The sequence below is a fragment of the Solea solea genome, chromosome 2 (assembly GCF_958295425.1).
Source record: "Solea solea chromosome 2, fSolSol10.1, whole genome shotgun sequence".
NCBI classification, from domain to species: Eukaryota; Metazoa; Chordata; class Actinopteri; order Pleuronectiformes; family Soleidae; genus Solea; species Solea solea.
In genome coordinates, this window is record NC_081135.1 from 14054392 (window position 1) to 14070478 (window position 16087).

The window sequence follows — 16087 nt, forward strand, 5'->3', positions numbered from 1 at the left end:
TTTTATGAAGTATTTAGAGTATTTATTAAGAACGGCACATAATTCAATGGTGATAGAGGCAAATATACTGATTGGATAATTATAATAACATTAATACACAATGAATGATGTTTTAAAGCTGCATGAATGGTTCAAACTTCACACATGACCATATTATGATGGAATATTGTATCATTGTATCAACAAACATGTTAAGGCACCCCTGGGGATGACATGGTGTTATTTTAACTACAACTGAGGTCTAGTGCACTGTAAAACAGTGATTGTCAAACACAGTTGGGTCACAGGGGATTTTCTTGGGTCCCCAAGCAGATTTATGTATGTATTAATGTTATAGCATGCATACAATTACCTTTTAATTCATTTACCAATCATGTGTTGGAAATAATTATTTTACCAAATAAACATTTATAACAGGTAAATGCTGTGACTGATATCGTGATTTGGGTTATGACAGTTTGCCATCTTTAAAAAGTGGGTCTCCATATAGAAAGTTTGGGAAACACTGATAAAAGTTGTTAATCAATGTCAGAATTTGATGTGGGGACAGTTTTCAAGAGAGTAGTTAGAGTAGTAAAAAAGTCATCACTTAGATGATGGTTACAAAGCTCCTACATATTGTTAATTTGAAGATCAACACAGGGACTGACTGACCAGTTATCAGAACATGTGGCTTTGTAATCACACCATAGCCAAGGCTTGTTTATTCAGGCAGCTAAATTTGGCTGAACATTTTACAGAAAGAAGAACAAAGCGTGGAATGCTGAGAAGAAGAGATTCATATTTCATAACATATACAGTTAATCTGTGATCACTTTAGCTCATCACCACAGTAGTTTCACAACTAAGATGCACCTTTAGCTCTCAGTTTTGACAGCAGCATTTCATTCTTCCGACATTCCTGGAGGGAGAAAGAGAGAGACAAGTTCAAATAAAATAATTTCATATATACACTGTCTTTCAAAATACTCTTATGTGATGCTTTTTCGCTGTATTGATTTGCTGACTATTAATCACTAAATAAATGAATGGGCAACTATTTTGTGCTCAATTTTTTTCTTTTATAAGATATGAACAAATCAATAAAGCAAACTTTATTTGTGTACACTTCACAGGATGACAACCTACCACCCAACAACCATCTCAACTGACACATGGCTGGTACTATGCATTAAAACAGTAATGAGGAAGTAAAGAAGTAAGGAAGAGGAGGAAGTGAATAAAGGAAGTCAATTGAGGAAACACTATCATGGAACACACAAAACAGCCACGAGGAAAAACATTGGAGACAAAAAATACAAATGGGTGATCAGAACAGGAGGTAAAAATAAAATAAAATAAAAACGTAAATAGTAATAGATACACACATGGACACAATTCTTGGTACCCTTCCGTTAAAGAAAGAAAAACCCACAGTGGTCAGTGAAATAGCTTGATACTGACAAGTGATAAAACAAAATGACGATATCAATATCAGACATTGCTTTTGAATTGTGGTTCAACAGAATCGTCAAAAAAAGAAAGAAAAAAATGTACCCTTCATATTTTGTAACCCACGCACGCACGCACTCACACATACACACACTTTCAAATTGTGGTTCAACAGGATAATTTGAAAAAAAAACATAAAAAAACAACAATGTCTGACTTTCATTTGTTCAGTTTCATAAATGTGAACATGTACTGCTTTCTTTGCTTCTCTAAGACAGTAAAGTGAATCTTAACAAAACATTTGAGGTTGATGTTAATTTGTGGTTAGGAAACAGTGTTTTTCTTTCAGGATGGAATCCATTAATCTAATCGATTAATTGAGAAAATAATGGACAGACGAATGAATAATGAATAAAGCCATTAGTATCAGTCCTACAGTGAACCATAATATGATATTCAATAACACGAATGACACAGATTTTATTTTAACAAAACAGTTTTCACCATCCTAATAGGCAACATTTGTGTTTTGAAGTGAGTGACAGAATATTGTGAGTTTATCACATACATATCCATGTTGGCATGTACAGCAGCTGATTAGGGACCAGAGCAGAACACAATGACAACAATGTGTCTCTTTATATGGTCCACTCAGAGCAGAGAACTGTTGTTCTCAATTCTTCACTGTTACTTCATGTCATAAGTTTTTGTTCTTTCATAAAAGATCCGACAATATGTGATAATCAAGAGTTTTGTAAATATATATAGCACTCATAGGCAAAGCACAGGCAACTTTTTACTATTTACAAATACAATATATTTGTTTACTTACAGAGGTCTACATTTACATAAAGTTCTGCTATTGTGTTATAATAAGGTTTATTTAATATTGTGTTCAATCAATATATAAAATAACCCTGAATACATTTACTCAGTGATTATATTTTTATTTATTTGAAATGAGTGTTCAATTTAGACTCTCAGCTGTTAAGTATGACTGGGTATCACAGGGTAACTCACAATACGATGCGAGATATATGACTCATGATAACATTAAAATCATGATCAGGGTGCCTGCAGGTTTCAGCAAGTCAAATTCAAGACTTTTTAAGACCTTTTTAATGCCATGGTGAATGCTTATTTTAAGAGTAGAGCTGCAAGTAACGATTATTTTCATAATCGATTAATCTGTCGATTATTTTCTGGATTAATAGTTTAGTCCATAAAATATCAGAAAACCTTAAAAAATGTTGATCAGTGTTCGTCACACCTGGAAATAATGATTTTCCCAAATGTCTTGTTTTGATTAACTTTTAATGATTTCTTTGTTATCCAGAGAAAAGAAATTAAGAAAATACTCATATTTAAGAAGCTTAAAATATCGGAAATCTTGTTTTAATCATGAAAAAACCTTCAAACTGATTAATCAATTATCAAAATAGTTGTCGATTAATTAAGTAATCTTTTAATTGTTTCAGCTGAGAGAGCACAGTGGAGGAGCATACTCGAGCTAGAGCAAGCAAAGGACATGGCTCTCACATGGGACCACTGGACTTCTGTGAACAACGACAACTACTTGGGCGTCACAGCGGATTTCAATGATAAAGACTGGACTCGTCTTGAGTCGTTTGCACTAACTATGAGCAAAACATTGGAGCAACATTATGCCGAGGCATGTGCTAACCAGGCTTTTAGCTAGCAGGGCGTCCAGGCGTCCTGGGGAAAATAATAAGAAATTAGACGCCCCAAAGACGCCCTTTTTTTTCCTCCCCTGTTTTTAGTTACGACTTTTAAAAAAATACAAATCCACAGTTATGGATTGACGAATCTGCAGCTGTCACATGACTCTCAAAAATACGTCACGGGGCCCCAGGCGTTGTGTATTGAGCAGAAGATTCATCGATTTCACACACTGCACTTGCGTTCACAGCTAGCACTGAGCTAGCGCCGAGATGAACGAGGAAGAATTATTAAATTAGTAATAAATAAGTAAAATAAAACATTTGTTTCAGGTTGCATATTCAACGGACATTCGCTCCAGATGTAGAGACACCCTCCTCCGTTTCCACCCAATGATAGCTGCATGATCACGGCTTGTTCAATGTCTGACCCATCGCTCTTAACTATTGCGGCCTCATTTAGGTCATGTGACCTAATGACTATTTGAAATATAGTCCATCTAATAGTATTTAATTTTAATAAACAATCCTGTCAACAACAGGGCCTAAAGATTTCAGGCACCGAACTTTATGCAATGCATTTAATTTGACGTTACACCAAAAACAGAGAAGATGACGTTGTAAACATTAGATATAATAACAGAAACAGAATGGACCGAGCCAGGGGAAAGACATAGAAATAATGTCTGTTTAACTAGCAAAAGAAAAGGTACTGTGAGCACTGTGCATGCGCAGCTTTCACTGCTGACTAGCTGTTATGGCTTATTTCCAGTGGCTCTACTCACCTCGCTATGGCACGGTTTATAGCGCTTCCACTAGCATAGTACCTGGTAGCAGGTACTATTTTTAGTACAGGCTGAGTAGATACTATGCGATGATTGGTCAGACTGCCGGCCACTGATTAATCAGAGTGCTGTCACAGGAAGAGACACAGCCACAGCATTAGTTACCCATGCTGTGGCTCTGCTTGTAACCAATCAGATGGTGCTGTGGGTGGGACAATGCTGGAGACAGAGCAGTGACTGAAGACAGAACCAAAATAACCCAGTTTTAAATTGGGCCCTTTATGGGCCGAAGGATAAAAAAAAAAAGGCAGATGCTGATTTGTGTCAAAATGCCGAATATCGGCCCGGTCGATAATTGGTCTATCCTTAGTTCAGAGCATAAATTACGATGGTGATATGGGTTAAAAGAGGGTACTTTGGTTGAGTTAAGGTGAAAAAAACTACTTGGGTAGATGTGAGAAAATATCACTGACATCACCCAGTGATATTTCTTTCTTCTTTTTTTTTGGCACACACTTAACAATCAGTGATAGTGAATTTGACCTCTGCATTTACCCCATCAGACAAACCGAGCACACTTATCTGCACCTGGGGAGCAATGGGGGGAGGTTGGGTAACTTGCTCAGGGGCACCCCAGCCCTTGACCTATCAGGGGATTTGAACCTGCTACCTTCCGGTTACAAGCCCAATTCCATTCCACTTGGTCTATGGGCAGCCTAAATGAGTCTAATGAGTCAGGATGACCATACACATCAATCTGTTCCACCTCTACTGGAACTTGTTTCATAACTAAAGAGGCTCTGATTTTCTCACCTCCTTGAAGTCCTTCACTGTTTTGAAGTAGAGCCTCTGCTTATCGAGCAGCTCCAGGTATTCGTCATTTAGCTGATCTCTCCTCATTTTGTTCTCCTGCTTCTTCTTCTCCATCTGGAAATGTTTACAAACAGAAAGCTCTGCATCGTTTTTTTTTTTTTTTACTGAGTCCACCACTGGTTTTTGTTGCTGACTAGCGTGACTGTTGTTGTTTGGAAGGTTGTTTGTTTTTGGCTTCTTACCTCTGCACAATGTCTTATCTACATTGATTTCTATTTTTCTGTTATATAATGTGCAAATGAACTAAACTAAACTATTGACACGTTTCCAGATCTCAGTAAGTAACGTAAATATGAAAATAATTCAAATAAAACTTGAAACAGAGTGAAATCATTCTTTACAAGAGCCAGAGTTGGAGAGTTACCTTGATGCAGCTTTGTTTGATTCCCTCCACAATTTGCTCCATCTGTCTGAGGAACTGCTCTTTGGCTGCTGAAGATGACATGGCCCTGGACAGAAGTACAGCACAGTAGAGCTATGACGATGTGTTGACAGAGGAAACAGGTGACCCATACTCTCCACATCACAAGCACTTCATATACAGTACTGTGCAAAAATCTCAGGGCACCACCAGCTTTGATGTTTTTATATCAGTTGAATTCTGTGATCATTGACAACCCAGCTTGTAAGAGGAAAAACAAAAGAAACATAAGAAAGAGATGGCAATTTGTTACATTTAATATACAGTATATTCAACAAAGAAAGGTGTGAATTACAAAATAAACTGGCTAAGCCAAGAAAAAACTATCATACTCTGAAGAAAATCTGCCTATTTACTTTAAGGAAAACCAAATGAGAACAGCACCCCTCACCTAGTGTTGACACTAGACAAAAAAAAAAGACACCAACATGGTGTGTATATGGAATCAGTTTTTTATCATTATTACTTCGCCCCATGGAGTGAAAGTGAAGTATTGTTTTTGGTGGCTCTGTCTGTGTGTGTGTTTCCAAACTTGCTTGCAATATGAGCAACAGAATTTTAACCCGAACGTGGATTGAAACACGCATTCTTCTGATCTGGAGTCAGATGCTCTACTGTTGCGCCACAGAGTCTGTTCCACATATAGGCCAACAGAAGCTTATTGCGTGAATGGGGCGAAGTCTGCCATCTCTAAATTGCCTTGTTTTCTGGATGTGTTTCCTCTCAAGATAGAGAGATTTAATAATTATACTCAATGGTCATTAAAGCATGCTAAAACACCAAATCTAATGTTAGCTGAAAAAACATTTGCACAGCACTCTACCTCAGTTTTCAACATTACAGACATACAACAGACAAGCACACTTCTACTTACTGTTGGAAGTTGTCATGAATGGAATTCAGCAGATTTACCTACAGATATGACAGCACATTCTTATGAAATATATGTTTGTGCAATACTGCAGGTGAATACAGGTGCTTGGTGTTGCTAATGACTGATAATTCTATGGCAACTGACCTCCTTCTCTAGATAGATCTTCTTGTCATCTAATGTGTTATACAGAGTGAAGAACTGCTTGGTCTCTTTGTGTGTTGCAGAAACTGAAAGGCACAAGAGGAATCAGTCAATTGTTTTTTTCATTTTCTAAACACATTTAGTGTCACTCATTTCTGACTGGACATTCAGTGTCTGAACATTTATTTGGTGTAAGTCTGGGTAGAGCAGCTACAGAGGATGAACCCACCTTGGCTATAGAGTTCGATGAATCTTTTCTGGTACTGGGTCAGCTCAGCCCGGCTTGGGACCTCGTCAATCTTCCTCTGCAGGATGGCAATCTCACGGTTCCTCCGAGCCTGAAAAATGTAAGTCCGGAGTGATTTAGCTCCAACAGCTGAACCTCAGGAGTTCTGGGGCTGCAACTAATAGACTCATGGACAACACACATGGAAGGAGGAAAGTGATCCCAGGTACACAACTATTTCCACTTTATCTGTTTCCAGAATATTTGGAGAAAATGCACAAGAGTAAAACATAAAATACGACCTAATTTCCTGTTTTCTGGCTATACCCTACCTGATGGAACACAACCCTAACCCATGCATCATGGATGGCTTCAATAGCATTAAATTGACCGTACTTTTATCTATGTTTCACTAAAACAATTTGAAATTAAGCCAATTGACATGATGTAACTGAACCCAAACCAAGTCTGTTGATCATTTCTGGATTTTTGTAAGTTCCTGACAAGCTCAGGTTGGGTATCCATGCATATCTTTTTCCCACAAGGTGTCTCAATCAAAACAATGACAAAAGCCAGTGTCTGGACTGGGGAAATTGTGAAGCAGTGTCACTAACTGTCTTAATTCAGGGACGCTCTCCTCATTGCATTACAGATGTGGGCTGGATGGAGTACAGATCACTAATGGCATGCAATGCAATGCAACAGCTGTTTTTCCACCATTAGCTATTCATTTGAAATGAGCCAGGGTCTTCTATGTGAAAGTGCACTTTGTGAACCAATGAACTAAGAGCTGTGATGAGACCAGTGTCATAGTCTCACTTTACCAGCTAGTTCACCTCTTTAACAAAATTAAAAATTATTAAAAAGAAAAAAAAGAGGAGATTACTTCTTTTTCAATTGCCAGTACTAGTTTGTTTTTCAGTTATTTCCTCCAATAAGTTGCATTCGACACGCAACGTTCAAGCAACATGGAGAGCACCGACTATGTTATGGGGGTTACGCTTTAATATCTTTGACTTTAGTCCGTCATTCAAACTCAGCAAAAAGAAGAGAGTATCATGATGTCATGCTGACAGTGGTGCAGACTGTAGACCACCCAAAAAAAGTAGCAGAAGAAATACAAGTCAGAACCAGAAACCAGCTTCTCTAGCACAATAATTTGACCAAAGAGTAAAAGCCGATTGTGTCTCACAGTGACTAATGAGCTGGAAAAAATCATAACAAGCCAAGCTGTTCATTTGCTTATTTTGTGTGCTTTCATTTTTGAATCACTAATCAGCGTTGTAATCTGCAACACTGACCTAGTGCCTCACAGAGATCACTCCAGTTTCAGCTAATCTTTGTTATGGTAAATGAAGCAGTTACCATGAGCAGACGGATCTTCTGTAGTTTCTCTCTGTCTGTGTTATACTGTTTGTCTATCAGCTGGTTCCTCTCCTGAGAAAAGAGAATCAGGAGAAAACATACGTCACTGTTGGGTTTCAGCTTAGAAATCACACTTTCAGAATCTGTAAAAAACTAAAAATGACACTCGGCCCACTTGTTGCTGGTTTTGCTTTGGCTGGGCACATATAAGATGTGTTAGATACCTTCTCTTCCTCTGTATCCTGCCCTGATGCCATTTGCAGCTCCTTGATGTTCTGCTGCAGGCGGACCATCTCTTCCTGGACGTCACAGACATGCAAGAGAAAACACCAGTGAGCTCACATTCTTCTTGTATGCAAGACACAGATAATGCTTTCAGACAGACAAGGTTCTGACTCTGGCTCCGTTCTGGCGAGTAAACACAATACTTCCTCTACTTTTCACTCATCTTCACAACCCATGATAAGCCCACTGATGATTTCACGGTTCACGAGCAAGACTCAAATTTTCAGGTTCTGAAGCTATTTTTTTTGGGATTAACAAAATTAGAGGCAAAACTAGAGATGAACATATTCACAGTTTAAGAGAGAGAGAGAGAGTGTATGTTGATATCCTTACTCTACAGTGTGTGCGGAACTCCTGCTCCTGCTGATTCAAGCTCTCATTCATTGTTACCAGAGCCCTCAGCTTCTCCAACAAGCTGTTAAACAGAATAAAACACCGTTAGCCTGTTAGTTAATCAGTTAACTGTGGGCTTTTTAGCCATCAGCACATTTATGCATGACATCACATCCAGGTTTTTTTTAGGGATCGCCACAGTGATCTGCTTTTTCAGTGATCTACATACTTAATTTGGCAGAGATTTTGTACACCATGTGTCCTTCCTGACACAACTCTTCCATTTTCAGGGCTTGGGACCAGCACTAGGATTATACAGTGTCCTCCCCCGTGGCTGGGATCAAATTAGAGTGTCCAATTAACCCTATCAACAGGGATTTGATAATTTAGTAAGTACTAAGTACCACAGTGTTTGACCTGTCAGGAAGTTCCCTTTCCACTAGGCCATGGGCTGCCCTGCATACCATCCACAGAGTACATATACACTCCTGATCAAAATTTTAAGATCAGTTGAAAAATTGCAAGAATTTACATTTTGCACTGTTGGATCTTAAGAAGGTTCTAAGTAGTGCTTCAAAATGCAAAAAGAAGAAATGGGAGTGAGACGAAAAAAAAAAATGAGTAAGCCATTTATTGCAAACAACAATTAAACTGAAATAGGCTGTTGATCAGCTGATCAAAAGTTTAAGACCACAGCCTTTAAAAGCCTAAATCTTGGCAAAAATGTGGATTCAGTGCCATTTTCTGTCACACTATCATGACCTCCTGATGGCAAAGGCAAAAAAGCTTTCTCTCTTTGAACGCGGTCGGATTGTTGTGCCATTGCTGCTGAGGTTGGACGCAGTAAGACAGTCATTTCAAACTTCTTAAAAGATCCTGAGGGTTATGGAACAAAAAAGTCAAGTGGTAGACCCAAAAAAATTGTGTGATGTTATTTCTCTGGAAGAAGTGGTGGTGGCAGCATCATGCTGTGCGGATGTTTTTCAGCAGCCAGGACTGGGAAACTGGTCAGAGTTGAGGAAAAGATGGTTGGCGCTAAATACAGGGATATTTTTGAGCAAAACCTGTGCGTGATTTGAGACTAGGATGGAGGTTCACCTTCCAGCAGGACAACGACCCCAAACACACTGCTAAAGCAAGAGTGGTTTAAGGGGAAACATGTTAATGTGTTGGAATGGCCTAGTCAAAGCCCAGATCTCAAGCCAATAGAAAATCTGTGGTCAGACTTAAAGATTGATGTTCCCAGGCACAAGCCATCCAACGTGAAGGAGCTGGAGCAGTTTTGCAAGGAGGAATGGGCAAAAATCCCAGTGGTAAGATGTGGCAAGCTCATAGAGACTTATCCAAAGCGACTTGGAGCTGTGATTGCCACAAATGGTGGCTCTACAAAGTATTGACTTTAGGGGGGGGGGGGGGTGAATAGTTATGCACATTTACTTTTTCTGTTATTTTGTCATATTAGTTGTTTGCTTCACAATAAAAAAAAAAACATCTTCAAAGTTGTGGGCATGTTCTGATCCTCAAACAATCCATGTTAATTCCAGGTTGCGAGGCAAAAAAACACAAAAAATGCCAAGAGGGGTGAATACTTTTGCAAGGCAAAGGCAAAAGTATTGGAACAGTGAAGCCAATTCCTTTATTTTTGCCATAAGATAAAAATATTTGGGGTTGACATCAAAAGATGAATATGAAACAAGAGATCAACATTTCAGCTTTTATTTCCAGGTATTTACATCTGGATCTGATACACAAATTAAGAAAATGTGACTGACAGGTGTGTTGTGTTGCCCAGGTGTCCTATCGCATTGACTAATTAAACAATACGCTCAGTTTCAGATTGGGTAGGATAGGTTTTCAAGTGCAGACTGCATTTAAAAGTGGAAACAACATAAAAACCAGAGAGCTGTCTATGGGTGAAAAACAAACAATTGTGAATTTGAGAGAAAATGGGAAATCAATCAGAGCCATTGCACAAACATTGGACATAGCCAGTACAACCATTTGGAATAACCTGAAGAAGAAAGGAACCACTGGTGTACTAAACAACAGATGTCAAACAGGTAGACCAAGGAAAACATCAGCAGTTGATAACAGAAACATTGTGAAAGCTGTAACGAAAGGAGGAGTGAAGGTCTCACGATATACTGTTCGCAGAAGACTTCATGAACAAATGTAGAGGCTACACCAGAAGATGCAAACCATGGATGTATTATAAGAACTGGATAGAGCACCGCCCCCTCTGTCTTGAAGACTATTTTGTTATGGTGGCTACTCGTGGTACTACAAAAAATTTTTTTCCCATTGACCACAATAGTAAAAGAGACGACTGTAAAACTGTTCACAGGACACCTCGAGACATGGACATAGGCATGTATAGATCTTTATATTCTATATTTTTAATTCATGGAGTTTCACATTTTAAAAACCTTCCTAAAGGCCATAAAAAGCCCAGAAAAATCTTATTTCCAGAGTGACGTCACAGCTGTGTACGAGCACAGCAAAGCGTGTTCATGTGGCGTCTCAGGAACGGCACTACTGTTGGGGAACCGTACGATGTGAAAACTTTGGAGCTGTGACCGTGTGATGCACTGAGACCTACGGTCACTTCACCACTGATTCCCGGGGAGGCTGTTGGTTCATAAAGTTACTGATAAATGTGATGAACACATGAATTAGAGTGAAAGAATCTGGAGTTATAAAATTACGTTTAACACGTTGTTATTGTTCCTAAAAACATGATCGTGAGTCTGCATGTTTACTGGCCTGACTTTATTTTAATATTTTATGATTATTATATTTACCATACATTGTAATTATAATGATAAGTTAGCTTTATTTGTAAACCACCTACAAAAACAGTTAGTTCGAAATTTAAACCAAAATACAAAGCATAGCAATGAGACCAAAATCATATTTATGGTTAACATCCAATGGAATGTTTTTTTAAACATCATAAAAGCATTTAATGTTGTCATTATTTTCTTGGACAATAATATATAAAATCTCTGAGTTCTGTGACAGCAACATTTTGTAATTTACAACATTTTTGATGATTAGCATACAATATATCAGTGAATGGAAAATCAGCAAAAAGGGTCCAAGAAAACAACATAATTCCTGTAACACATATAAACTAATAGCCATGGTCAATTAAATGATTCATTTGATAATTTTAACATCTAATTACGTCATTATACTTTTCAGTTTACTGTATTCTCTATCGTTGGTTTTGACATACATTCATTTACAAATCTATGGTTTAAAGACCGAAGCTAACGTGCAATCGGTATTCATGAAATCCCTTGTCAGTAGCGTACTCCCATCATGCCTTTCGCTGTTTATGGACACACTGAGCAAGTCAAGAACGTGGACGGCTTGTTCACATAGCCGAAAGGCATTGTGGGAGTAACACTACTGTGCATGCTCTATGGGCCGCTCAACCCGGAAATAAACGTGAAAGTCAGAAACTTTTTTGGCATATGTGCTGGGTGAGCAACTCCATAGGAATGAATGGAGCCAAAGGGGCAGTGCTCTATCCAGTTCTTATAATACATCCATGGAAACCACTCAATAGCAAGAGGAATAAGAAGGCCAGGCTGGAATTTGCCAAAAAAAATAGACAATGTTTTATGGACTGGTGAGACAAAGATTAACTTTTACCAAAGTGATGGAAAGGCTAAAGTTTGGAGAAAGAAATGATCTGCTCATGATCCAAAACATACAAGCTCATCTGTGAAACTTGGTGGAGGTGATGTCATGGCTTGGGCTTGCATGGCTACTTCTGGGATGGGCTCATTAATCTTCATTGATGATGTAACACATGACGACAGCAGTGACATGAACTCAGAAGTTTACAAAAAAACATTTTGTCTGCCAATTTAAAGAGAAATGCAATCGATGATTTGGGAGATCCTTCATCATGCAGCAAGATAACGAGCCCACACACACACAGAGTTCATCAGGGGAAGAAGTGGAAGGTTTTAGTCAACCTCCACATTTAAACCCTAAAGAGCTGCATTTGACCTGCTAAAGAGAAGACTGAAGGGAGTAAACCCCCAAAACAAGCAACAACTGAAAGAGGCTGCGGTGAAAGCCTGGAAGAGCGTCACAGCAGAAGAATGCAAAGGTTTGGTGATGTCAGTGGGTCACAGGCTTGATGCAGTTATTGAAAGCAAAGTATTTGCAAATAAAATTGTGTATCAGAGCGAGATGTAAATACCTGGAAGTAAAAGCTGAAATGTTCATCTATTGTCACATATTCATCTTTTGATGTCAAACCCAAATGTTTTCAGTGTATGGCAAAAATAAAGGAATTGGCCTCACTGTTCCAATACTTTTGGAGGGCACTGTAAGAGAAGAAACATATGTGTGCCAGTGACAGTTACTGGTCTTTGAAACAGGAGAAGCTAATTTCTAATTATTTATGTTTTTATTTAAAGTGTATATGTTCCAACAGAAATGGGGTATATCGCAGAGCAAATAACACATAACGACCAGCTATTTGTCTACAGACTTCCCTCGCAAAACCCAGACAGAACTGAGGCAGAAAAGGCTACGTTGTAATTAGAGATGCACTGAAAATTTGGCGACCGAAACACATCGGCCTGCGCTGTGTGTCTGTGTGCAGCAGATGAGGGGCATGCACCCTCGTTGTCTGATATATTTGATGAGATCCTCCTAAATATTTTCATAGTTTCTTAATTGTTTCTTAATTGATTTATTATTTGAAGCATGCATATTAATCTATACAATTGCAATGCCTTGACTTTAGTGAGGTAAGTACACACAGTCCCAGCCATAACAACATTAGATTAAAAAAAAGAATGGTAAAAATGGTGCATAATAGTGTAACAGGTTTGGTTTTCGGCCAAGTGTTTCCTGATTTTCAGTTTCAGCCAACAATTTTCATTTAGGTGCATCCGTAGTTTCTGCAACACTGTCAATCAAACACTGTTTTTGCCTTTCAGACAGTTCCTGCAATCAAAATGCAGAAGCCCAGCGTCCACCCTCTGCTCCATTGACTCCGAGAGCAGCTGAGCTTCCCTAGAAGTGATGTTCTTGTTCGAGCTCACCGCAGTGAAAAAAACCTACTCTGTGCCGTCCCAAATACAAATTAAAGCTGCGCTTCAAGTGGTTTTACGGGAAAACCAAAAATTGTGAAAGACGTTCTGTCATCCGTGATAAACAGCTGACTCTGTCTGACTCAGTTTGAATCACTTTCTAGCACAAATTTAGTATTGAAATGTAAATACAACACAGTACATATTTGACAACATTTTAGAGGAAGCTGAGCTTCCCTTGCTGTTTTAGAGCAATTGTGCTTGTGCAAATTTGGTTTGGCAAAAAAGTGAAATCAGCATTACATTACTAGAACAGAAAAGACAATACAAATTCTATCTGATTGTTAGTGTTTTTAAGAACTGGTTACTTGCTCTTACTGACAACTTTAGTCTGATTAAGTGTTTATATACAAAGCTATATAAAACTGCTAAAGAAACAAAAGATGAAGACTCTCCAGCACTCACCCACTGTCAGCCTGCTCCTCCGTCTCTTCTAAAGACTTTAACTCTTTTTCCAGCTTCTTTGTTTGCTCTGTTGCCTGGAAAAGACAGACAAAGTACTGGTCCAACCAACTTAAGCAATATTACCTCTACCCCAGAGCTTTAATAGTAATGCTAAATGTCCTAAGAGAATGAACAAATTGAAGCTGTAGCTTGTATAGTGTTTGTCCTATTACAACTTTTTCTTTTCTAATGTTAATTTTTATACATAGTTTATTTATTATTTATTTATAGGTAGTTTTTATTGTTAAAGACATATTAAATGTGTATAGCCAATGTTGCACTGGCAGGATTGCATCCAATTTTGTTGTACAGCTTGAATGGGCAATGACAATAAAGGTTTTCAATTTAAATGTTCCAGGTAATGTGGAAAAAATAAATAAATTAAGTAATTGTTAAGTCTTACATTTCTGTGTTTAGGGCTGTTTATTTTTTGTTGTTGATATGACAATGTATTCTGGCTCCTTAATTTTAGTTGTGTGTGAGAAAAGGGTTCTTACTGAATGCTTCTTCCAAAGATTTTACAATATAATAATGTCTTATTACAATGCAATCAATGATCTGATGAAAATGTACTTGGTGGTCTTTTGTCACATTGGTGAGAAAATTATGACATATGCAAGGACAACAACATTTTAGCCTTGTCTTACCTCCATCAGTTTCCTCTTGGCTTCATCCCAGCCTGTCTTCACCTCTGCATGCCTGGCTTGCAGCTGCCAGAAAATACAGTTAGGTACATACATATTTCGACAAAAATACACATTTTGTCATTTTGCCTCTGTACACCACCTAAATGAATTTGAAATTAAGCAATCAAGGTGGGATTAAAGAGTGGAATCTCAACTTTAATTTGTGGGAATAACATTGCATTGAGAAATTGTAAGCATTTTTATATATTATTGTCCATTTTCAGGGGCTTAAATTGGAAATAATAAATAATTGGGCAATTGACTACAAAGCAGTTTCGTGGCCAGGTGTGGCCTGTTACATCACCATTCCCTGTCAGACCAAGCAGGTAAAGTTCTAAGTCTGATTGCAAGTGTTGAATTTGCATTTGGTGGCTTTTCACTGAAATGAGATCCAAAGAGTTGCAAGAGAAGAAGGCCATCAATGGGCGGAGAGATAGCAAAACCTTTACGAGTGGCCAAATCAACAATTTGGTACATTCTTAAAAAGAAGGAATCCAATGGTGAATTCAGAAACACAAAAAGACCTGGAACACCACAAAAGACAAGTGGATGATTGCAGAATTCTTCTGAAGTGAAGGTGAAGAAAAACCCCTTAAGAACATCCAGCAAGGTCAAGAACACACTTGAGGGAGACACCTTTTTGAATATTAGGGTTTACAACAAGATGCAAACCACTCATAACACTCAAGAACAGAAGGCTAGATTAGAATTTGCTAGAAAATATCGAAAAAAAGTTGTACCAGAATGATGGGAAGAGAAAAGTGGAAGAGGCAGTGTTATGGCATGGACATGTATGGACCAGGCTCACTTGTGTTTATTGATGATGTAACTGCTGATAGCAGCAGAATGACTTTTGAAATATACAGGGCTAACCTCTCTGCTCAGATTCAGCCAAATGCTGCAAAATTGACAGGACAACATATCAGATTATAGATGGATAATGACCCAAAACATACTGCAAAAGCAACACAAGCATTGAAGGTAAAGAAATGGAATCTTCTTCAGTGACCAAGTCAGTCACCTGATCTCAACCCAATAGAGCATGTTTTTCAGTTACTGAGGGCTAAACTGAAGGCAGAAAGACCTGCGAACAAGCAGCAACTGAAGGCAGCTGCAGTAAAGGCCTGGTAAAGATTATCCAGGGAGGAAACTCAGCATTTGATGATGTCCAAGGTTTCCAGACTTCAGGCAGTCATTGGTTGCAAAGGATTTTCAATCAAGTATTAAAACAAGCCTTTTATTTATCATGTTTTGAGTTTGTCCTGTTATTTTTGAGTCCGTCCTGTTATTTTTGAGTCCCTGAGTATGGACAACAATGTATACAAATGCTTATAATTCCTCATACATTAATGTAACTTTTTTGTTCAATCCCTCAAATTAAAGCTGAGAGTCTACACTTTAATCACATCTTAAAGTTACAGTTT

At 38.2% G+C, this 16087-nt stretch overlaps 1 protein-coding gene across 5 annotated transcripts in view; it reads right to left on the minus strand.

Moving 5' to 3' along the window:
- ccdc93 (coiled-coil domain containing 93) overlaps positions 1 to 16087 on the minus strand; it is a 37873-nt gene continuing 21786 nt past the window's right edge. For all 5 annotated transcript variants that reach the window (XM_058620117.1, XM_058620114.1, XM_058620113.1 and 2 more), the window contains 11 exons: positions 14625 to 14687; positions 13939 to 14012; positions 8414 to 8495; positions 8020 to 8094; positions 7796 to 7867; positions 6434 to 6542; positions 6208 to 6290; positions 6064 to 6101; positions 5133 to 5217; positions 4709 to 4822; positions 1 to 901 (listed from right to left, as the gene is read on the minus strand). In XM_058620117.1, the coding sequence (XP_058476100.1) occupies positions 845 to 901; positions 4709 to 4822; positions 5133 to 5217; positions 6064 to 6101; positions 6208 to 6290; positions 6434 to 6542; positions 7796 to 7867; positions 8020 to 8094; positions 8414 to 8495; positions 13939 to 14012; positions 14625 to 14687 (852 nt within the window). In that variant the 3' untranslated portion in view covers positions 1 to 844. The remainder of the gene's footprint in view (positions 902 to 4708; positions 4823 to 5132; positions 5218 to 6063; positions 6102 to 6207; positions 6291 to 6433; positions 6543 to 7795; positions 7868 to 8019; positions 8095 to 8413; positions 8496 to 13938; positions 14013 to 14624; positions 14688 to 16087) is intronic.